This window comes from Gopherus flavomarginatus, chromosome 6, assembly GCF_025201925.1.
Source record: "Gopherus flavomarginatus isolate rGopFla2 chromosome 6, rGopFla2.mat.asm, whole genome shotgun sequence".
Classification (NCBI taxonomy): Eukaryota; Metazoa; Chordata; order Testudines; family Testudinidae; genus Gopherus; species Gopherus flavomarginatus.
In genome coordinates this window covers 50,180,788-50,205,009 of record NC_066622.1, presented here as the reverse complement: position 1 = coordinate 50,205,009, position 24,222 = coordinate 50,180,788, and the positions used below count along the sequence as shown (strand labels likewise).

Sequence of the window (24,222 nt, the reverse complement as noted above, 5' to 3'; positions counted from 1 at the left end):
GCGCGGTGCATTGTGGGCAGGAGACGGTGAGCTTCCTGGGCGCCATTTTACGGAGCGGCAGAGAGGCGCTGGTGGAGCTCGCGGGTCGGTGAGTGAGGATGGGCCGGCTCTGAGAGCCCCTTTCCTCCCTCCTCACGGCCTAGGCAGGGGCTCCCTCGACTCGCGCATTTCCCGAAGCTCCTCCGTTCCGATCCCAGCCCCACGCGCTAGTCCCTAGCGCCCCACTGCAGCCCCGCGCGCTCCCGGGTCCCGCAGGTCTCCCCGTCTCGCGCGCCGCTCCAGAGTGCGTTCCCCATGCGCGCTCCCGTGCGCGGGGCGTGACGCTAGTCTTCTTTGTCCCCCAGGCTGATCGTCTGTGTGCCGGGCTGGGAGGCCGGCTGCCCGTGGGACCATGGGCTCCGACAAGCGGTAGGTAGCGCCCCCGCACAGGAGAGCGATCGCCCGGCCGTGCCCGATGAGGGGCCGCGGAGGGCGGGCACTGGCATCTCTCCGACCCGGGCACCTTCCTGCTGAGTGAGATCCAAATCCGCTAGTTTGTGGGGCAGCCCGTGGCCACCCTTCTGCTCTGTTCAGGCTTAAGCGGGACTTATTCTCACGCCAATACGTAGAGAAATGCACTTGTTCTAGGGCAGTGTCTTTCAGCCCCCGGGGGTCACGAGAGGGGGCATGTCACAAGCCAGGGAGAGTTTTATTACAATCTGAAGCAAAGAAAACCACTCTCTCAAAGGAGAGAAGCTTGTTAACAGAAATACCTGTTAAATTTATACTAGTTTGGCATTGGCTTTTTCTGTATGAGCTGTTAGGAAGGAAATCTCTAGTGGTGTTTTAAAAAAGCCAGCTAGCTACTGGTGCTGGAGAAGGTGACACCATAGTAACCTTTATTTATATGTGGTGGGGTCCTAGAGGAGCATATTATGAGGCAGGATTAGTGGTGAAAACAGCTCAATAACTGGATCCAGTAGTCTTAAGGAACCATCAGGGTGTCTTAAGTTTTCAAATCAATAAACCTTTCTGAGAATACTTTTAGTAGTAGCAGGAGCAGCATGCTTTGATTAATTAGTAATTGGAAAAAGAAAATACCTTCCACTTAGTACAATAGTTTAGCAGCTGTTGCTTAAAATGGCAGGTGATGTGGACCCTCCACATTCCCTGTACATGTAGGTTGGAGGAAAACAGCTCTGGAGAAGCAGTCAGTGCCACCAAAATAATTGAAATCACTCACTGGCAGTGAATTTGCTCTTCTCTGTGAAGGGAGTAATAAAAATAGTATTAACTCTTGTATTTGAAAAGTAGTCTCTGTTGATGTGACTGGTTTATATCCAGTTATCACTTTTTAACCTGATAAATGTTTTCTACTAAAAACCTTAACTTGAATGTATTTTTGGATTTTGGATCTCTCATCTGAGTGATGCTTTGTACCTGTTCTCTTGAGGCATGGTGACCTATACATAATTGTTTATCTAAAAGAGTTTATTAGAAAAATAGCAAAACAGAGGTTATCATAGTTGTATGGAAGAGACCTGTTAGGTTTCTTAATAACCTATCTCTTGTCAATGCATTCTTCATCTGTATATTTTGTTACACACGTTCTTCAATTTACACATTAGTACGCACTCCAGACTTATGTGACTATTGTGTTATTGAATGACATGATGCTACAAAATGGAGGGAGTGGATGGTAGTTGATTCATTTTTTGCAGCATTGTAGCTCGTTTGCTCATTTTGAACTGAAAATGCTAGAATTTCTGAGCTGATGCAGATGAAAGTAAACAACCATGGCATTTCCCTGAATTACTTCTTTTCCCTGAGAGAGAATTCTCAGACTGAACAAACCTCCCTTTTACAGTGTGAGTAGGACTGAACGAAGTGGAAGGTATGGCTCTATCATAGATAGAGAGGATCGGGAGGATCGGGACTCTAGAAGCAAGCGAAGGGATTCTGATTACAAGAGATCGAGTGAGGAGCGTAGGAGTGAGAGATATGACGACGGCCGGGACTATGACGGCCGGGACTATGACAGTCGGGACTATGAGAGCCCTGAGGTAAGTGGAAAACACTTGCATTCACTCAGGCTGTGAGTGAATTTTGTAATAGCATTCTGATAACTTTGTAATAGCATTCTGATAACATTGTAATCAGCATAGTATAGATCAGGGGTTCTCAAACTGAGGGTCGGGACCCCTCGGGTTTGCAAGGTTATTACATGGGGAGTCACGAGCTGTCAGCTTCCATCCCAAGCCCTGCTTTGCATCCAGCATTTATAATGGTATTAAATAATATAAAAAGTGTTTTTAATGTATAAGGGGGGGTCACACTCAGAGGCTTGCTCTGTGAAAGGGGTCACCAGTACAAAAGTTTGAGAGCTACTGGTATTGATCTTGACACTTGTCTATAGTAATCAATGAAATGTCTTGCCATTGCAACTACTAATCAGATATACTATTAAGTTGATTAAGTGTCCTACTCAGTTGGATATTTTCTGTTTGGCTGAGAGTCCAAGGTAGCTGACAATAGAAAATACAACACAATTCCATCTTCCTGTAAACAAGCAAAAATTGAGGATGATTAGTAACACATCTAGCAAACTATTAGTGATGAAATGTACTTGCCTGAAAAGTTATTTTTGAAGAAATTGGATGCTCAACATTTGTAACCCTAAATATATTAACACATTCTTATGCTTGATTTCCTGGCAGAACTGATGGGTTCACTTTTATGGAGAAGGTATTATGAGGTGATAGAAACCAAATCTGATTTTAAACAACTACTTCAGAGCATCCCTAAGGTTTCCAGTACAGTTTTTATTAGTAGTGTAAGACCCACTCTCCTCAGGAATGGAACTTCACTGGTTAATTAAGATACATCTCTTACTATTTATTTGAAATTACTGTCTAGTTGCAAATTAAAGCTCCAGATCTGCTGGAGCTTGTTCCAGTTTTTTTGTGATTTCTTTTTCCATATTGGATGATCAACTGTCTCCATTAGCAGTGTGTGTGTTTGCTAATCTGGGTATTCACTCACCAGAGGGATAGGGAGAGGGAGCGTGAGAGACGGAATAGCGATAAATCGGAAGATGGGTACCATTCTGATGGTGACTATGGAGAGCACGACTATAGGAATGACATTAATGATGAGAAAGAAAGCAAGACCATCATGTTGCGTGGCCTTCCTATCACTGTTACAGAAAACGATGTAAGTATCCAAAGAAAATGGCTTTGCTTACCCTACTAAGAGTTCCAAATTGGTTTGGTTTACTTAGGTTAAGATTTTGTCATGGTTATTTTTAGTAAGTCACAGGCAATAAACAAAAATTCACAGAAGCTGTGATCTGTCCGTGACTTCTGCTGTTGTGGCTCCCCTGTTTCTCCTGCACCCTGGTGGCTGGGAGCTGTGGGGTTCCCCCTCCACCCATAGTAGCTGGAAGTTGCAGGGTAACATATTTCCCAAAGAGAAGGAGTCTGTCACTGGAATCTTGCAGGGTGTCCCCCCACTGGCTGCCAGCTCCAGTCCAGCAGCCCCTGGCGCTGAAGCAGAGAATGTCAAGGAGGTCAAGTGACTTCCATGCCACAAACTTAGCCTTACTTATGCCATATTAAAGATACAATGTATTGCTGCCTCTTTCCTGAAGGTTGCAAAGATAATCCTATCTCAAAGGGCTGGTTAATATTTCCATTATTAATCTTGGATTTTTGACGGGGATTAAACTGTATCTGTTTTATATTAAATAAGTGGGTCAGCTAAGGCCACATGTGCCTCTTTAAAATAGAACAATCTAAAAATAAGCCTTTCACATGTGATTAGTAGCCATCCCTGGTGAAGGCACAGAAAAGATGCTAATAAGTAACTACTTACAGCGCTAATTCTGCTTATTTTTCTTTATTTACTTTTCTATAAATGTAGGGAAGAGGTAACTGACACAGATTTTTCCAGGGACAAATATGGATTTATTTTCCTGTATTGATGGAGGCTGAAGATTGTATAGTTGGCTGTTTTACACAAATTTACTTAGCTTTTCAGCCTATTCAAACATCTTTGCACCAGCATAATCTGTCAGCACAGCTGTTGGAGTGCTAAAATGGCTGCCGTAATGCTGACGAAGTACAAGTGGGCTTGGTAGCTAGATTTCTTGATAACTCTTGAGCCTTTACAATGTTCATGCAAATTCCAATAGCCTTCGGAAGTGGTTAGTTTTCAGTGTTCTTTTATCTCTTCTGTTTCTGCCAGATTGGCAGGGTAACCAAAATAATTTAATCCTAATGCCTGTTAAAATAATACCAAACCCACAAAAGCAGAACTGTTCGTATTTGATTTTTAACCAGACTACATCTGTAATTCTGAAGTGTCTGTTCTAGTAATGTCTCTCTGGATTATTAAAACCAATTTTTTTTGCCACTTTTACAATTTAATTTTTTGCCTTTTACTTAGCTGGGAAAGTAGTGACTAGCCAGGCCAGTTTTTCTGTTTTTTATGCACTACTCTGATACTACAGGGGTTGTTTCATACAAAGCATACATATACTCAAATCCAAAATAAACAATTCATTTTTATAACATTTCAGTAAATGTTTTTGTTTGATTTTATTGAAATCCTGAGTATCAGGCATAAATGGTGTGCAAAATTGGTACTTGTTCTGAGGCATTTAAATGGATTTAGCTGAGCTGTATTACTTGAACAGTTCTTAAATATTGATTTGTATGCCCGCTAACTGCTAAAATGACTGTAGTATAGTTTCTTTGAATAATGTCATTTAGGATCAGAATTTGAACAAATTTTAATGCACAAGTAGAGCTTTTAATTATGTGCCAGTTAATCATATTTTGTTTTGAGTTTGCACTTTCCAAAATGCAGCAACTACTGCTATACAAATTTCCAGCCTTTCCTTTGTGGCTAGGGAAGACAGTTGCAGTGGCTATCTTTGTTTGTTTAATTTTTCTTTGGCATGTTGATGTATGTAAAAGTCTGCTCCAAAAGACACCACTGTCAACAATAGGTCAGTTTGACTTGCAAAGCTACAGGATGGCCATGTACTGTCTTCGTGCTTTGTTGATCAAATCTGCCTTTGGGTTTCCCTGTGCTGACATGTCTTTTTGAGCCATTGCATATCTTCCTTTTGTGCCATGTCGGGATTTCTTTTATCTGCTTTTAATCAGTTTTCTAACGTTTCTGCCAATAGTGACCTTTTTCTTCACCCTTCTGGGGAACTTGTTACTAATCTGATGTTTTTCCCTTTTTTCATCTTTCTCATTGGGCACCTCTGGAGCTTTAAGCAGGTTCAGTACAGTTGAGGAAATGGTGCCTTATTAACTTGTTAGCCTTGTTCTTTGAAGTTCGTAATCTGCACAGATCCTTTCCTCCCCTTGAGAGAATGTGGAGAGAGTAGGTCAAAAAGAGAGAGTGGCTGCAAGCCAAAATCAGTGTTTACATAAATACCTTTCAGTCTTCTGGGTTTGAGAGGAAGGGAGACGGGTCTAGTGATTTTTGCAGACAAGAGTACTGTAAGTTATATCTTGGATTTGGGAACTCCTCATGGCAGAGACAGGCATCTTGCTTGTACAGCACCTGGCACCATGTAGTCCTGGTCCATGACTGGAGCTCTTAAGCACTACTTAAATATAAATAAGGAGAGCACTGGTTGGGTGCAGTAAGTATTACTCTTAAATTACTTTCTAAACAGGGAGGTGGTAATTTTCTCTCAATTCAGTGTAAAGTAAATTCACAAATGTGATTTTTGCACAATGATTCTCATTCAGAGTAAATATTTGGGGTGGAAGATTGCAGATTAGTTCGCAGTGATAAAAAGGGTGTTTGTCAAGATCTGAATCTTTAACTGTCTGTTATGACTAAACTCCATACAGATTCGAGAGCTTATTGAGTCCTTCGAAGGCCCTCAGCCTGCAGATGTGAGGCTAATGAAGAGAAAGACAGGTGAGTGCTCTAATCTGGCTGTCGGTGCCATTTTCCTCTCCCCTCACCCCCAGACACACAAGAACATCCAGAATTACCCCAAATCTGCAAGCACACAAAATCAAAATAAAAGGTTTGCCATGGCTAAGGAATGTGACCTTTTGATAGGTTTTAGATAGCTGAAGAACACTGTCAAAGAAGTCTGTCTTCAGGGGTTTTTGTTAAAAGGTATGGGTAAGTAACACTAGCGTAAACCCATTTGACAGTTATGTAGTCTGTTGCATGGTTACCTTTAAACGTGGATTCAAATCGAGCAAAATGTAGCCAGTTAAGGCAGCTTGGTTCCTTGCCATGGCAAAATAAGCAGATCCCAGCAGTTGACGTCGCATTTGTAAAGCTGCTTTATCATGACGTAATGAAGCAGTTGGAGAGAGATTCACCTGTTTTAAAGGAACTGACTAACACAAGTATCCCGTCTATATCTGAATGCTGTCTCTAGGTGTAAGCCGTGGTTTCGCCTTCGTGGAGTTTTATCACTTTCAAGATGCTACCAGCTGGATGGAAGCCAATCAGGTTGCTTCACTCACCAAGTCTAGATATTCCTGAAAATGGAACAAGTCTGTACAGTTTATAAAAAAAAAAAAAAAGGAATAAACAAAAGGTGGAAGGAGTGGTTTGTTCCAAAACAGTGACTTAAAGAATAAAGGCTTTGTATATATTAAAATTTGTAACAGTGGAACAAGGATAGTATTAGGAGAAAAATAATTGGCTACACTGAACCACCCCCTGTTAGACAAATAGGCATAAAGCACTGCTTTAATTGTGTGCTGGTGTTTTAATTATATAGTACAGGTCTAATTGGCTCTTAAAACTCTTACCCAGACCAGTCTTCTGGAACATCCTTCTTTATTTCCACCAGACATTTCCCATATCGCTGTTGCCATACAAAGTGCCAGACCTTTCAAAAGGAGTGCAGTTGTAATGTTGCATATCTGCATCACTGGTACTAGCCATGAAGGCATTGACATTTGATTGTAAACTGACAGACCCTAGCTCCCTCTCTAGTGAGGGAGCTCCTTATTGGAGTCTATTCAAATCACGAGACCTGCTAAAGGCATCTAGAATCTCAGTTCTCTCAAAGTGATATTGTGCGTGTCTGACCTCTTGCCTGAGAATAATAGGAGCTGAAAACCAGAATAGATCCTCTGTTAAAAGTTCATTCCATTTTACAATGAGGTTTTCCTGTTACACGACCCATGAATGGGAATATTTTGTTCTGCTCCTTTTTGATATTGGTCATCAGTCCTTGCAGCAAAATTCATCAGATTTGCTCTCCTCACATTGAGTCACAATATGAGAGCTCTGTTTGTTTGTGTGGTTAGAAAACCAGTAAAGTTAAAAGGGAGGCACACTTAATGTTATAGTCCTTTATTTTTAACACTTAAGAAAATTAAATTCACGTTGGATTTTGAGCCTTCTTATGTCGTAATCAGAAATTGCAATATGCAGCCTCCTAGAGTAGTGTCATGCATTTCATACCATAGCCCCCTTCCACAACAACAAAATGTTCAAGTCCTAGTTTCCTGACATAATGTCCATTGCATGCACCAGAACTACAGGTGGCAAGAAATTAACAGCAAAAAAAATTTTTTAATCACCCCAGTTTTAATGTATACAAAGCTGTGTTAATGTATAATTCATTGAGATGGATACAATCCAAATTCACTCCGAAGGAACCAGAGCCACCCTAGCAGTAGGGAAAAAAGTAGTTGAGACTCCCCAGTGGCCCTGCTGCTGACTGTTAGATGAAGAGATGATGTATTGTAAAAATGCCAGCATCTTTGTTTCATATATGTGCATATCCAGCGAGTACTGGGCCCTCCAATCCTTCCTTCTGCCCATAGGGCAAGGTTAGCTTTCTCCTGTCTAGCAGTATAGAACTTGAGAGCCCTGTTCATGTGCTACACCCTCAATCTGTCAGATCCTGTTATCAAAAAGACTGGTCCTGATGTTTCTTTAGTGCCTATATAATAAAGCTTACCCCTCATTTTAAAAAATAAAAAGTTTTTCAGTTGAATAAAATGTCTGGGGTTTGGCTACCTCAACACATGTCCCCGACCACGCTTAAAGAAGCAGCTGAATTAACTGTTAAGTTATAAGCCTGTAACTGGCCATACTTTGAAAGAGCACTCTTTGTACATCGGGTTCAGGAATGATTGACGCTCAGAACCTTGGCTGCTGAAATAGATTAAAAGTCCCAGCCCCTTTGTAATGTCACACTCTTGACTGAGAGGGCACTGATGAAAGCAGTATGATCTCTTCTTACTCCTTGGAAAACTTTACTCGCAGTCTAGTTACTTATTTTGAAGAGAGTTCCTGGCTGTTTGAATGAAGAACACAAACCTTTTACACAGGCTTTCACGTGAACTGGTGCATTAGTCAAAGGCATCTGTTTTGAGCTATGTTTCAGTTGATGGCATTTATAATCCAACTTCTAAGAAGTCTAAGCAGGATGCCTTTGGGAGAAATTACTGTATTTTCAAAGGGACACATCCTGAAGAGAGCACTTGAGGGGCAGGGGGGGGAATTCAAAATGCTATTATTTAAAGCTGTAGGTGTTTGGAGTAGGGTCAGAAGTGAAGCAGTAAGGACACGGCTAAAAAGCTGCTCAGTGATATACCAGAAGTAGAAATACTTGGGTGGAAGAAACTCCTAAACTCTGGCGATACTGAATGCAGGAGGTTTAGGACTCTGTCTCCTTTGAGACACTTCCTTGTTCCGTGTCAGCGTTTAGTATTTGGCAGCTTGGTCAACATTCCCTGATTCCGTTTACCTTTATTCCACATCCCATTCTCTTACTGCCCACGTCCTCCTCCCTGCAGGATTGGATGGGCAGAGTGTAGGTGGCGGTGGTTGGTTCTCCACATCCTCCCCATATGTTGTCCATTTAATTCAGGAGCACTGATTCCTCCGAAGTGTGCTCCGGCATGGGAAAATGGACACGTGTTGCCTCAATACGGGAATAACTTAAACCTGCTTTTCTTGCAGAAAAAACTGGTGATTCAGGGGAAGCAGATTGCAATGCACTACAGCAACCCAAGGCCTAAATTTGAAGACTGGCTTTGTAACAAGGTAAGATGCATGGTTTCTGCAAGGAGTTCTAATCAACATTGGGGATCTGTTCTGTTTACTCCCGTTAATGATATGGGAAAAGAGGTATGTTAACTTTGCAGATGTTGCCAATTTCTGCGAGATCAGATACTAAGGAACAAAAGATTAAAATGTGCCATCTCGGGGGCCAAATAAAATGAAACAGAGATCAAATGAAAGGGATATGCCCAATCAAGAGAGATCTGAAATGACATGGACAGCAATTCATAGATTGTGGCCAGAAGTGACCTTCATAACACAGGCCATGGAATTTCACCCCAGCAATTGTTGCATTGTGTCAGGTAACTTGTGGCTGAACTGGAGTGCATCTTTCAGAAAGTATCAGAGAGGTAGCTGTGTTAGTCTGGATCTGTAAAAGCAGCAAAGAATCCTGTGGCATCTTATAGACTAACAGACGTTTTGGAGCATGAGCTTTCGTGGGTGAATACCCACTTCCTCAGATGCAAGTAGTGGAAATTTCCAGGGGCAGGTATATATATGCTAGCAAGCAAGCTGGAGATAACAAGGTCAGTTCAATCAGGGAAGATGAGGCCCTGTTCTAGCAGTTGAGGTGTGAAAACCAAGAGAGGAGAAACTGGTTCTGTAGTTGGCAAGCCATTCACAGTCTTTGTTCAATCCTGAGCTTATGGTGTCAAATTTGCAGATGAACTGAAGCTCAGCAGTTTCTCTTTGAAGTCTGGTCCTGAAGTTTTTTTGCTGCAGGATGGCCACCTTAAGGTCTGCTATAGTGTGGCCAGGGAGGCTGAAGTGCTCTCCTACAGGTTTTTGTATATTGCATCTGAGGAAGTGGGTATTCACCCACAAAAACTCATGCTCCAAAACGTCTGTTAGTCTATAAGGTGCCACAGGATTCTTTGCTGCTTTTACGTCTTTCAGAAAGTCATCCAATCTTAGGTTAGGATTTTCGGTTAAGGATCTTGGCATAGGATCGAGCTAATGGGACTCATCTGACATCAGATTTAAGAATTTGTCAGCTGAATTCCGTATTTCTCTACTATAGTAGATGTTGAGTGCTCATGTAAGATATGACCACCCTAACCCAGTGCTGAATTACTATTCAGTAGTAAATACTCTCATGTTCTTTGCTGAGCCCAAAGTGGAAATGACCCAACAAGAACAAAACCAGATTGCTCTGTCCATATTGCTTCCCAGCCTTGTACCCCCATTTTAATAAAACACTATTTAAAGGGGGTGTGAGCATGACTAGCTCTCTGGACCACAGGCAGGATGTTGTAACTGAGCAGCCTCTAGGGTCACACGTTTGGCAGCATGGCATTTCATGGCACTAAAGAAAGCTTCCATCCATATTTATTTTGTGTTCCAAGTTGCATGGCAAATAGCATGCAGTTTAAATAATGTATTTAAGACATAGGTCACTAAACCAAATCTGATGTGCTGGTGGTGGTAGCCCGTCTGTCTAAGCAACAGTTATAGTAAATCTGTTTCCAGTCTCTCTTTAATTCTGATTTAACTTTCTGTGACACTTGTGTAAATAACCAAGTCTTAAAATGGTTATCTGCAGGCCAGGCTTCATTGACCCCACCCGTACTGGAGCTACTCTGATGCTGCTTCACAGCAAGATGCCTGCCTTCAGCAGGCTAGGCTTGGCTCAAATGCCAGCTTTTAATGGAGGAATGTAACTTTAACATCTTTCTGTTGCAACATGTTTGTGCTCCAAAGAACCATTCTGATCACTCTGTGGAGCTCAGTGGAGCCATCTTTGAAACTCAAAATGCTTTGTCTGTTGTTTACCTGTAGCAGTTCTGAGATGGGTTGATTCCAGACAAGCTTTAAGTCACTCTAGCTTGTTTCTCGCCTCTTACAGAAAAGTTGTTCTCAGCTCTCTCTGGCAGTTATGCAAGTTAACCACATGGAGACCTGGGTTGTACCAACCAGTGCTTGCTGTGTCTCATTTATGTATGCATGCTGTAATCTGCAGTAGAGACTGGGCTGCCCAGGACCAAGCTGCCAAAACTCCATGGCAAATTAGACCGTGTCTAGTTAATCAGGAAGTAAACAACAGTAGCACATTGTGGCCTACCAGATTGGGATGGCTTAGCATGACAGTCATGAGCCTGTAATAGTAGTACATGGATATTTTGCAAGGCTAGGATCGTAGACTGGAGGCTATCAAATACCTGAGTAATTTAATTTAAGGCAGAATCACCTGTTAACTGCCTTTGTTCTAATACTTGGTGGCATAGCAGCAGATACATCTTAAATCTAATCTGGCATGTTCTGTCTCTGACTATAGCATATAATGAAGATATACAGTACGTCATAAGGACATTTCATAGCGTGCCAGATAGGGTATGAACCCTATAAAAATCTCAGTACCATTGTTTTGTCCCATAGTGCTGCCTTTACAACTTCAGGAGAAGGTTAAAATGCTTCCGCTGTGGAGCAGATAAATTTGGTAAGTCACTTTCAGCTTTTTTTAGCACGTTTTGTTACGTGGAATATTTCCTGTCGCAGTTGGAAACTAAATGGGATCACAGGTCCTAGGCTGGCTCATTGAGTCTGTTTTAACTTTGAGTGAGAGATTCATACCGTATGATTAACAGCAATTTATTCCTGTTTCCCGTGAAGATTCAGAACAGGAGGTACCACCTGGATCAGCAGAAGCTGTTCAGTCTGTGGATTACTACTGTGATAGTAAGTTAGTGTCTCTGCTTTTTCTTTGACTTCATGTGTTAGATAGAATGATCTAGCTGAAAATCCTCTCTAGTGTCTGTGTCATACTGTGTATTTGGGACCCGCTTCCTGTTCCCTTTTCAATGCAGGTTGTTCAGCATAGCGTGCTCCATGAGGCATGTTCATTAGGTATGACTTATAGGAGACATTCAATACTGTGTGTAGGCAGGTTCTATCTGCGTGTAGCATAAAACTTTGGGGAAAAAATTGTCGTCCTTCTCTTTCCAGATAAGAGATTTCCTTAAATTTTCTTTAAAAATAGTCATTTCTTTTTGCTATTTAAGGTCTAATGCTGAGGGACCTTCCAACAATCATTGGTTGCATAATAACTAAAAGTACTGTGAGGAGCATTTATGAATATAACTGTTGTAACACTGTCTCTTTCTTCCTTCAGCCATCATTCTACGAAACATAGCTCCCCACACAGTAGTGGATTCCATCATGACCGCACTGTCTCCATATGCTTCGCTGGCAGTCAATAACATTCGCCTTATCAAAGACAAGCAGACCCAGCAGAATCGGGGCTTTGCATTTGTGCAGCTGTCTTCTGCAATGGTGAGAGTTTAATAATGCACTTTGATGTAAAAATATGAAAGAACCTTGTGAGAAGTGCATTGCCATAATGGGCTAGTGGCTGAAGCGAGGAATTAGGACGTTGGCTGCTATTTCCTGGTCTGCCCTCGTTCACTGTAACAGTGAGTGTATCACTTAACCATTCACCTATTTCTTCATTATCCTCATGGTGGTGAAAAAGCACCTAGAGATCCTTAAATGAAACATACATACAGGGGGAAGGAAAGCTTTTTGGTGTTAGAGAGTAGGATTTGTGCTCTAGTTTCTTTAGACTAGGTTTGAATCCTGATCATGGCTACTGAAAACAGGTAGTTTAGTCTCAGATAAGTTCTGTGTGGACCTCATTTCACAGACCATTTTGCCCAGTGGAGAATTGAAGAGCCAGAGGTTTTGCCGATCAGAAGGAAGGTACATTGACAAAGCTGCATCTGGGAGTCTTTCAGAGCTTTCCAACAGACCATGATTTTGATCAGTGCTGTCGTTTCCCAAGAGCACTAAATCTACCCTTGTAGTATGAAGGAAGTGGGGAAACGTTTTTGTATTCATAGCCGGTTGCGAATAGCATGTGCAATTGCATGTAATTTATCCATCTTTTCCTTAGAAGTTGGCACATTTAATACTTAATTGGGATGAACACTACTGAATCTTCATTTCAACAATACCTTGCTTTTTCAGTTAGTAGCTTGTACTGTACTCAGATATTTTCTCTTTTTAGGATGCATCTCAATTGTTGCAGATTTTACAAAGTCTTCAGCCACCATTGAAAATTGATGGCAAAACAATTGGTGTTGATTTTGCAAAGAGTGCCAGAAAGTGAGTTACAAGCGCTTTACTTTTTCTAACTCTATTACGGCCTTGTCCACACTGCAAAGTTTTGTCGGCAAAAGTTATGCTGCTTTAATTAAAGTGTGTGAATTAAAAATGCTGTTGTATGTCCACGCTAGCCGCTTGTGTTGGCAGAGTGCATCCACAGAAACAGCTCCTGCATCGACACAGAGAGCATGCACTGTGGGTAGTTATCCCACTGTGCAACTGGCCTCAGGGTACTTTGGGAAGGATATGCAGTACCTCATGGTGCAGGTACAGCATCACATGATACATGTTTCTCAATCCCATGTTCCAGGGGCATCCTAGTAGATTGTCCGCTGTTTTTTTTTGTCTGAAGGAGAGGAACAGGGAGAGAGAGCAGGCTGACCAACTTCTCACAACATCCCCTGCCCCTGTGTCAGCTCCTGGCTCTGCTCGGCAGGCACAGCAGTCTTCTGCAAAACAGCCCTCTGCCTGCCTACCTATGATTCTATAATTCCCTCCAAATTCTCCCATAGCCTCCTCAGCTGCCAGGAGCGGCATCCTGAGCAGCTCTGTGAGCTCGCCCTGCTGAGGAATGTCAAAGGAGCACGGCAGTTCCTCTCCAACACCCTCCACCCCCACACACACACGCACTCTCTGTGTTCCTAGTGCAGGGCAGAACAGGAGCATTCCAGGTTAGCATTCTCAGCTGTCAGATACCTCCAGAGCTTTGAAAGGGGTTGGGCATATGCATGTAGGGCAGCAAAGATCAAAACGGTGAGCAGAGCCGTCACAGCAGGCATTGTGGGATACTGATGGAAGCCAGTTATGTCAACAAAACAAACAGCAGTCTCTACACTGATGCTTTGTCGCTTTAACTTTGCCACAAAAAGCTTCATGGCTCTTGTTGAGGTGGTTTTGTTTTGCTGCCAAAAGTAGCTTTGTAGTGTGTACACCTGCCCTGTTTTATAGGCAAGGCCTAAGACTTGCGAGTGTCGTCATGGCCTCTGCTATTTGGGGAAATCTCTCTGCTCGCCTAACCAGTGTCTGCTGTTGCTTGTCCATCATTTCACATGAAGTGAAAATACAACCATCAACTCCGGCTGGGTATTCCTCCTCTGCATTTTCAAGCCCTTCTCATTGCCACTGGTTTTTTAAGAGATGCACAATTATCTCCCCAAAATAATTTTCTGTTCAGTATTTCTGGATTGCACAGTAGTGAGCCTCAAAGTAACTCCCATTCCCCCAAACTTGCCAGGCTGCACTGTAGCTGGCTGGGACACCTGAGAGGATGTTTGTAGGTATCTTTAGAGATCCACATGTAGCATCATCAGTGAATCCCCTTGGGACTACAGAATACAGGGAGATTTCCTGTGTGGAAGCTGCCTGAGAGAAAGCATCACTTTCTCATTCATGTAACTTCATCTTCCTGGTTTCAGAGATTTGCTTCTCCCAGATGGTAACCGGGTCAGTGCCTTCTCCGTGGCAAGCACAGCCATCGCTGCAGCTCAGTGGTCATCTACCCAGGTATACACTAGCGCATTACTTTTGCTGAAATGAAACTAGAGAATGCTTAGTCCCACTAGTGACGATTTAATATTCCTGACTTGGGTAAATGGAGATACAGAACAGAGTACTAAGGAAGAGAATGGTCACAACAGCTAGCATGCTTGTTGGCTTGGATACAGTATTAGCACATTTTTAGAAACAGTGAAATGCAGGAACTGACTTGTCTCTGATAAAACTCTCTGCTGGAATTTACAGCCTCATAGTGGAGAAGGAGGCACCATCGACTACAGCTACCTCCAGCCAGGGCAAGATGGTTATACCCAGTATGCGCAGGTGGGTAACGTTGGTTAATGCTGTTAGCAGTGTTTACTCATTGTTGGAGCAAAAGTCTGATCAACCGGACACTTACTTTGTGCTTCCCTTCACAGTACTCGCAGGACTACCAGCAGTACTACCAGAGTCAAGCTGGAGCGTTGGACACAGAAGCATCTGTTATATCAGGTAATATCTTCTTTATGTTTCCAAGTAGCTTTTTTTAGGATGTGAGTTGTGTAGCAGTATTTAATCTCTACAGAATCAAGTGAATCCCATTTAGCATCAGCCGTTCTAGCTGATTCTGCCATTTAAAATAAAGGAATCTCTGGTCTCCAGCAAACCAGAGTGGCCAAGGTCTGCTCAAGATGGAGCACGTAGGGACCTCTAGTCTCTCCTGGTTGCAACTCATTTAAAATGGAAGATAGCTATGTACTCCCCTTTAGAACTCAGAGCTGCATTTGTCTCAAAGCCACACCTGAGCTGTTCCAGCCTAATCTTTGATGCTGGCAGCTGTTGTTTACCAGGAATTACTGTTGGATGTAGGCAAGGTGGCTGCCTTCTGGCATAGTAAATGTTTGACATTCATGCCAAGAAATTGCACATATTGACCATGCTGTATTAACTGTTCCATTCCCAGAGTCTGTTCATATCTCCTTCTGTAAAAAGTGTTTTCCCAGTCTATGTAGATTGAATTACCTATATACTCCTTCATAAGCTGAATTTTTTTAGTAAAAAAGGGAAGCACCAGAGAAGGGGATCGGCTTATGAACAGGTATAGAGAGGGAGAGGTGGGACACAGCCCCTCCCCCCAACAGAGGGAGCAAGGATAGGTAGCAGAGCCAGAAGGGAAGAGGTGGGGCCAGAGCAGTGGCTACACTGCTCTCCTTCCAGCCTCCAAAGCAGCTTCACCTGGGGAGGGGGGCGCTGGCAGGCTGCAGCTGTGTCGCTTGGCCCCACCCCTTCAGAGCAGGCAGTGGCCATGCTGCCTGGCCCAGCCTGATGGAACAGGCTGTGGCCGTGCTGCCCAGTCTGGCCTGCCGGAGCAGCTCCAGATTGGGGGGGGAGTGGGGCCCAGCTAGGGGTGGGGTCATGTGGGGGGTGGTCACAGGAGTTCTTCCCTGACTCCTAGCGCAACCCCCCTTCTCCCCCCCGCCATACACAGCACGCAGGAGTCTCTGGGAGCAGCTCCGAGGGCAGGAGCAGCACGTGGCAGTGGGGGGAGAGACAGCTGAACTACTTGGCAATTGATAGCCTGCTGGGTGGCTGCAGCACAGGGAATTTAGGGGAGTGGGGAGCTGATAGGGGGGCTTCCGGTCCACCCTGGTTACAAGCCCCCACCAGCTAGCAGCAACGGGCTGCTCTTCCTGCAAGCGGTGGACAAAGCAGTCGGCTGCCAAATGATGTTAGAAGGGAGTATTATACAACTTTAAACGAGCATGTTCCGTAATTGATCAGCAGTGTAGCAACGAAACAAGGTTAACCGGGATGACTTTAAGTGAGGAGTTACTGTACCCTAACTCTGGTATGAGGTACTATCATAAGAGTTCCAGGAAATAAGTTCACTGACAAACTGTACATTGGCAGGTGCTCCAGTTACCACCACTACAGCAGCTGTCGTATCCCAGAGTCCTCAGCTATATAATCAACAGCCCAACTCGCCTGACTCTCCGGTAAATATAGAGCTTTGCAGAGCTCTTGCAACTGACTTTCTGTGCAGGCAGGATTGGAATCGATCATGGGGCATTCCTGTGCTGCCTTGCAACTGAGCATGCAGCAAAATTGGGGAGTCCTTTCTTACTAAACTTTAATCTCTTCATAGACTGAAATTAGTCTATCAGGGAACTTTTAGTTACAAAAGAGCAGCTATCTGCCATTCTTTCTACACTAACTTTCCTTCTTCTCTTTGAGAGAAGGAATATAGAGCATGTGGGTCAGGAACAGCTGGTTTGCAGAGTAATATGTTGTTGGTGGCTTGATTTCCATGGACCCTGCAAGGACATCCTTAATGAGGTTTCAATTCTTTCCAGACTCAAACAGCACAGCCTAGCACCAGCACCCAGGCACAGTCAGTTTCTCCAACTGGTGTGGTCCCTGGCACCAAGTATGGTAAGCAAAGCTGAGTCATTCTTGTTAGCAGAAGCACATATGTGATTGGGTGGCCGTAGATAAATGTATTCCCTTGATTTTAGTGTTTCCTTCCCATGTTGTTGGCAGTGAAGGTATCCCTGGGGGGAATGCAACATGTGTTGATGAGATGGCAGTGCTTTATAGGCTTTTCTGTCCTAGTAGTTGCTGTAATCGCAGTTGTCTTAACTGGAACTAAAAGGTGCCTGTTTCAGTTCAACTGGAGCAATCATGTCCCACATCTTGATTTTACAGCTGTCCCTGACACTTCTACCTACCAATACGATGAGTCTTCAGGATATTATTATGATCCCATAACAGGGCTCTATTATGATCCTAACTCCCAGGTAAATGCAAGTTCTTCCCATCCATCATAATTTTTGAGGTCTGTTAGTTTCATGCTTCATCAACTGTGAGGGAAACTGACATTCTTGGGAGGGGGGTAAAGTAGTGAATGCAGCACACTCCCTCAACAGTGATTCAGGGCTGCTGTGTGTTCCCTACAGTTTAGCAGTTTTTTACATTGCTTTTTTTCCCCTGAACAACTCATATGAGCATAGGCCTCTAACTATAGATCCTATTGGTGTGACTTCTAGCTCTGCAGAATCTGGTTAAACTTGTCTAGCTCTAGGCTTTAGTGGGGTGTCCCAAAAGAAATTGTGAAATAGAGAAGGTTCTTCCTGTAATGCTACCTGGTTAGAATGCATGCGCTTGCAAGCAGAGGATTTAACAGGCTGACATCTGGTTAACCACTTTGTGAAGATTTCAGATCCTGTGGAAAGCTCTGACTCAAATATAACAATGTGAATCTAACATACCTCTTGGTTGGGGAGTAGCAGTTGTTCCTTGTACACTTAGCTCATCTCAGATGGATAACTGTCTGATTTTTCACTTCTCTCCCAGTATTACTACAATGCCCTAACCCAGCAGTATCTTTACTGGGATGGCGAGAAAGAGACCTACATGCCTGCTGCAGAGGGTGTTACGTACCAGCAAACTAGTGCACCTTCCAGCAAAGAAGGGAAGGAGAAGAAAGAGAAACCCAAGAGTAAAACTGCTCAGCAGGTGAGGAGATACCAGATCACAGCTGGGATGGGAAATCTGAGCTTTTCTGGAACTGGAAGGTCACATGTAACCTCTTAAAGTCTGGGTTCTTTTGGAAGCAGGGGATGTCTGGATTGAGCTGTTTGGATGGGTAGCTGCACCTCAGAGTAGGTATAATAGAGAACTGGGGAGGAGTTGGAAAGTTCTGTGAAAACCAAGGGGTTATAGCATAACAGGAGTGCCACCGTCTTTTTGACAAGCAGTATGCAGGGGCTGATGTCTGGGCTAAGGGCGTGATTGTAAGCTGTTGCTTTCACTGTAGCTTGAATCAAAGCTGGTTACTGGATTCCTCAAAGGCTTTCGAGTGGCAAAGGGTAAATTGCAATTCCAGCATGCTGTGGACGTGAAAATTCCCTTTTAAAGGAAAGCACTGTAAGAGCGGAGTCAAAGTCTGTGTGTCACCTCCTACAGGGAGTAGAGAAGTTGGAATGACTAGATCCAAAGTCCCAAGAGTTGTTGTGCAAAGTGAGTTATCTGACCCAGTCCCTGTTGTCTGTTTCAGATTGCTAAAGACATGGAGCGCTGGGCAAAGAGCTTGAACAAACAGAAAGAGAACTTTAAGAATAGCTTCCAGCCACTCTGCTCCAGGGAGGAAGAGAGGAGGGAATCAGCAGCAGCAGATGCTGGCTTTGCCCTTTTTGAGAAAAAGGTAGTCATGTGGAGGAAGGTGATCACAGAGCAGGGCAGGCTGCGCAGAGCCCAGAGCTCATGTCTGTCTTTTTCCTAGGGCACGTTGTCTGAGAGGCAGCAGGTCATGCCAGAGATGGTAAAGAATGGAGAGGAGGAGAATCCACTCAAAGTAAGTGTGCACACATTCAATTCATTACCATACTGCTTCAGCTTTGGATAATGCTGCTGGGAGCAGGGCAGCCAGCTTTTATCTGAGTGTCAGCAGATACTGTTCTGCTTTGAAGTCCTGGGCTCTTTTGTGCAGAGGGATCTGGTCATAGACATAGGTGGTGGAGTGGGCTGTTACCCCTTGATGGAATGTAGTGAGAGGGCCCCAGTCTCATCCATTCTGCAAGAGAAATAAAAAAGGCTCAGGTAATGGTCCTAGCTCTACAGACACTTTAGTCCGGAGGTTCTCAAACTGGGAGATGTGACCCATTGGGGGATCACAAGGTTATTACATGGGGAGGAAGGGGGGTAAGCTGTCAGCCCCCACCCCTAAACTCTGCTTTGCCGCCAGCATTTATAATAGTGTTAAATACAAGAGGTGTTTTTAATTTATATGGGAGGTCACACTCATAGGTTTGCTGTGTGAAAGGGGTCACCAATACAATAGTTTGAGAAACACTGCATGGTGTTGTAGCAGACCAGCCAGAAGGAATAATTAGTTCTTCCAGGGCTGCTGCATTCCCACTTGTAGGATATGGTTAGAGCCCTGTGCGGATACAAAATTTGTATCTGCATCAATCCACAAACATTCTGTGGATTTGCAGGGCTCTAGATATCGCGTCCCTGATGTTAATCTGTGGAACTACCTTGAAGAGTTGTGCCCATTGGGGAGGGCATGAGATCTTGCATGATGATGATGTTGTATCCCTACTGTATAAGGAAGCTTGTGGGTGAGGAGGTGCACTTTCTTTAGTTGTTGTGCATTTCTGCGATACCCACTCTTTAAATTGAGGATCCTGCCATCTGCTGCAGTTGCCTTCCTGTACAATGTTCCCTTTGCTAATGGTGGCCCTGCTTGCCTTTCAGCGTGGCCTGGTGGCTGCCTACAGTGGAGATAGCGATAATGAGGAGGACCTGTTGGAAAGAATCGAGAATGAAGAAGAGAAACTGACTGACTGGAAGAAGCTGGCCTGTCTGCTCTGTAGGAGGCAGTTTCCAAACAAAGATGCCTTGGTCCGACACCAGCAGCTCTCTGACCTGCACAAGGTAACTATTTGTGGGAGCAGCTCCCATCTTTGAGATGGGCTTGGTTGCAGTGTTTTACAATTAGTACAAGATACTGTGGCACTGCTTGTATCAGAAAGCTTTGTTTTCCAGAAAGCATCAACAGTTGTTGGTCAGGTATACCACCAAGGTGTTACTGTTTTAAAACAGCAACCATGTGGCCTCCTTGAGCGGCCTCCTAACGTGATGTACTATGAAATCTTCCTTTAACACAGCAAAACATGGATATCTACAGGAGATCTAGGCTGTCAGAGCAGGAACTTGAAGCATTGGAACTGCGCGAGAGAGAGGTCAGTGGCCATGTGACAAGACTGGGGATCCAGAGATGAACATGCACTGGTGATGGATGGGGTGTTTCTTTCCAGTACCATGTCACCAGCTGGGGATAACCAGGAGCTAGATTATCCTAAGCATCTGCCTTGTGACAAGCTTGCGGGCTTTCCTAGTGAATAAGACCTAAAAACTCAGGTGCTCATAAGTCCTGCTTATTGGGGAAGGGAGGGTGGCTTTTTCACTTTTTGCTATACAGCAGTATTTTTATGAGTGGGCTCCCACACTGGAGGTGGTGACCCTAACGTGGGCTGGGAAGTGGGGGATCTTAGCAACTGCTATGCTCTGTTTATTTTGCCATTGTCCTCATTGCCCTGCTAGTCTCACCCCAGTTTAGTTACTCCCCATGTGCCATCATGTTCTGCTCCAGGAATGCACAGCTCAGACATCGTGAGGAGCCAGTTTACTTGATCCTGCTTGTCCTGCTCCTCACCATGATTAAGTCTCTCATCCAGGGCATAGTGTAAGCACTAGGGAGGGGAGAAGAGGAAGCCTTTTGACCAAACCAACCCAGCCGTCAGTTTTAGTGGAGTGACTATAAACTGCATTTTGGCCGTGATGCAAAAAGAGAGCTGGTTTGGGTGTCGCAGGTGGAGTGTATGAGAGAACCTCTGTGCTAATGCAAAGTCATCAAGCCTTTCAGTTGGCAGAACTACGCAGTAGAATAGACTGGGTATTTATGTGCAGAGAAAGTGTTTCCCGTTAATGTTCAGCCTGCTCCAAAAGCAGCATCTCTAATGCTTGGACTTACAGCCATTTGCAGTCAGTCCTACAGAATATATCTCATTGCAGATGAAATACAGAGACAGAGCTGCTGAACGGCGGGAGAAATATGGCATCCCAGAACCCCCTGAGCCGAAGCGCAAGAAGGTGTTTGATGCTGGCACAGTGTATGTATTTGCCAGGCACTCTAGTGGCTTTCTAGAGTACATAACAAGCTTTCCTTAATCTAACGGTTTGTTCTCTTGTGTGTAGGAATTATGAGCAGCCCACTAAAGATGGCATTGACCATAGTAATATTGGCAACAAAATGCTCCAGGCCATGGGCTGGAGAGAAGGTTCAGGACTCGGAAGGAAATGCCAGGGTATCACAGCTCCCATTGAGGTAAGCATAGTGTAGGAGGAGAGATGGCACTGGCTGTATGATCTGTTGGCTTTGCTAATTATGGTGGAGGCTGTCGCCAGCAATTAGATGCCCTGAAGAAGTACTTTCCTGACTGTTAGAGCAGAATATGCTGCAACTAAGGTCTGAGCTGGCATGAACCCCCAGCTGTGACATCCGTCCCAAGTCACCAAGTATCTGCACCTTTGTGGAAGTAGGGCTCCTGAAACTGTCTGGAAGCTGTGTGCAAGGTGGCATACATGTAGTTTTGAAAAGCTGTCTTAACAGGAAGGTAAACTTGTGCACTTATGAGGTGCAGCAGTCAGTGCTGGGGTCATGGGTTAAGTTAAGGGCTCGAACAGTTTGCACTTCACCATATTTATTATAATTCAAAATCTAGTTTTCTCTGACTTTAAGATGACATAGAAGTGGGCAAGGCTAGAGGTGCTTATCCTATTCTGCTGCTTGAAGGTGGGTCACTTCCATGCATGTGTTCTAACATCCTTTCTGACTCTAGCTGGGCTGGGTCTGCCATGTTTTCTGTTTGAATACATCTTGGCTAATGTGAGGCACATTCCCTCATCCTGTTACGGTTTTTTCCTGGCAGTAGGTCAGTGGTGTGTACAGGTGAGACATAAGCATGTAGCTTTTGTTGTATCTGTGGACTTTGGGGCTGCTCCCAGAGACAGGCCTCCTAGTAATAAATCTACTAGAGGGACTTAAATAGCTGTTAAAGGAATGCAGCAAATCTCTCATCTCCCCTCTCTCATGACATCTGCTAGGTGACAGTTGACCTGATAAGAATTGTACTTATTTCCCACTGTAGCAGATTCCCTCAGGCAGCCAGCATAGGGATTTCTATAGTGGGTGCGGTGCACAGGATACTGTATTCCCAATGCTAAAGTACCTGTTTCCTTCCAGGCTCAAGTTCGCATGCGAGGAGCTGGCTTGGGAGCCAAGGGGAGTTCTTACGGAGTCTCCACAGCCGATTCATACAAGGATGCAGTGCGGAAAGCCATGTTTGCTCGCTTCACTGAGATGGAATGATGAGTTCCGCACCCTTGAGGCTTACAAGCCCTCAAAGCACTTGACTTGTCTGTTACCTGGAACTGACTGTTAAACCCTGTGATCTTGGTGGCAGTGCCATATTCTGAGTATGGGTTAGGATTAATCATTTCATTCCCTTGGACTGTCTTCCCTTCCAGCATGTAACTTCCATGATGGATTGTCTGAATTGCTATACCTTCATGCTGGAAAACTCGTGGCCAGGCCAACGGGGATACTGTATCTTTATACATTCTTGTACATAGTGTAACATAATGTACTTTGAGTTCAGAGTGCATAGTGTCTGTGTCACTCAAGGCCTCTGGAGCAGGTGAGGGATGTGTTAGCTGTGGTTTGACACTGTCTATCCTCTCCTTTTGTTGTATTGTCTTGTTTTGTTGGCACAACTTTCCTGTACATTTTGTATGATATACCTTTCTATAGACTTTTTGAAGATTTTGATTCTAGTTGCCGGTTTTGGCTCCTTTACAGAAGAAAAACACTCAAAACTGACCCTGTCATTGGTTCTCAGTGGGGTGGGTGAAGAATATCCACATCGTCCAGGCTCCCAGCAACTTCCCCATCTCCCAGGCTCTCTTCCCATGAGTCAGTCTATTGTGGTGATGGGTGTTGTCACCAGAGGCCTCGTCTTTCTCTTTGGCTTCTGGCCTCTTTCCTGATTCTCAAACTCTTTATACCAAAGCTACTGGTCTGAATTTCCTTTGTGATAGTGCAGGAGCTGTTATATTGGTCTGCTCTGAAGAGCAGCACTGTAAACCAACCTGTTCTTCATTGATTAATAACAGATGTAAGCATTCTGCTTTTTTCTTCTGCAGCATCAGATTTTCTCAAGCTACAATGCTAAAATGAGCAGCATAACACCTTGAGAATATTACCGTCTGAGAGCCCTGCGTACATACCTGCAGTGTTAGCCCCCTACCTCTACCCTCACCACTATACTGCTGCTATTGGTATGCTAGCTTGGTTCAGTTAGTCTAGCCTCGGTCTTATGGTTGTTACCCTTTGCAGGGTTGTAACTTCAAGGGTCAGGTGAACTCTTGCTGGGAGAGTTGCTCTGCTCATGGAGTTGCCTGCTGGCATAGTTACTTTAGTAGGATTACATGTGCTATTCCTGTCACCCCTCTCTTGTAAACCAGGCATCAGCCCTTGCCTGAAACACTGAGACCCTCAACTGGTGAGGTAGTATGCTGTGAAACAGCCCTGCTGCTTGAACTCTTTAAGGTGCAAGTATTACCTGGTGGGGGAGGAGAGAGAAGCTAACCTGAACCCTGGCTGTGGCTGTGTTCTTTGTCAGTTTCAAGTAGGTGAGGTCTGTTTCATACAGGCACTGCACTAGCCTGGAATTACCATTCTTGTAGCGTCTGTGTAACTGTCCAAAGCATCCTGCTATATGTTAGTGCCTCCTTCTGGCTGTTTGGAATTGTGCCTAGGAGCAATTTGCAGAGTCCTCTTCCTCAGGTATGTCTTAAGTACCTTTACAATATAAATATATAACATGCTATAGCTGGGAACCAAGCCCCTGCCCCTGACTTACACAGCTATACCCAAGAAAACTCCCCAGTAGCTGCAGCTATGCTCCTCTACAGCCCTATGCTGGGGAGGTGGGTTGGGTCAGATAACACCACTTTTACTACCAGCAA

At 44.2% G+C, this 24,222-nt stretch overlaps 1 protein-coding gene across 1 annotated transcript; it reads left to right on the top strand.

The window, feature by feature from the left end:
* RBM5 (RNA binding motif protein 5) lies at positions 1 to 23,023 on the top strand. The gene is made up of 25 exons (XM_050958644.1): positions 1 to 88; positions 345 to 408; positions 1,847 to 2,042; positions 3,025 to 3,192; positions 5,856 to 5,925; positions 6,404 to 6,477; positions 8,953 to 9,036; positions 11,431 to 11,491; positions 11,665 to 11,730; positions 12,164 to 12,324; positions 13,058 to 13,155; positions 14,571 to 14,658; positions 14,896 to 14,973; positions 15,069 to 15,141; positions 16,540 to 16,625; positions 16,983 to 17,061; positions 17,335 to 17,426; positions 17,983 to 18,144; positions 18,686 to 18,832; positions 18,911 to 18,982; positions 19,888 to 20,067; positions 20,301 to 20,375; positions 21,208 to 21,305; positions 21,391 to 21,520; positions 22,439 to 23,023. Exons 2-25 carry the CDS (start codon positions 392 to 394, stop codon positions 22,562 to 22,564), a joined length of 2,481 nt encoding a protein of 826 aa, XP_050814601.1. The 5' UTR covers positions 1 to 88; positions 345 to 391; the 3' UTR covers positions 22,565 to 23,023.
* The last annotated feature ends 1,199 nt before the right edge of the window (positions 23,024 to 24,222 follow it).

What these genes read in the sequence shown, in the direction of transcription:
- RBM5 (XM_050958644.1), top strand. An exon ending in GTTATACCCAGTATGCGCAG is followed by an intron (nt 14,974 to 15,068) that starts GTGGGTAACGTT and finishes TTCCCTTCACAG; the next exon opens with TACTCGCAGGACTACCAGCA. An exon ending in GGTCCCTGGCACCAAGTATG is followed by an intron (nt 17,062 to 17,334) that starts GTAAGCAAAGCT and finishes TTGATTTTACAG; the next exon opens with CTGTCCCTGACACTTCTACC.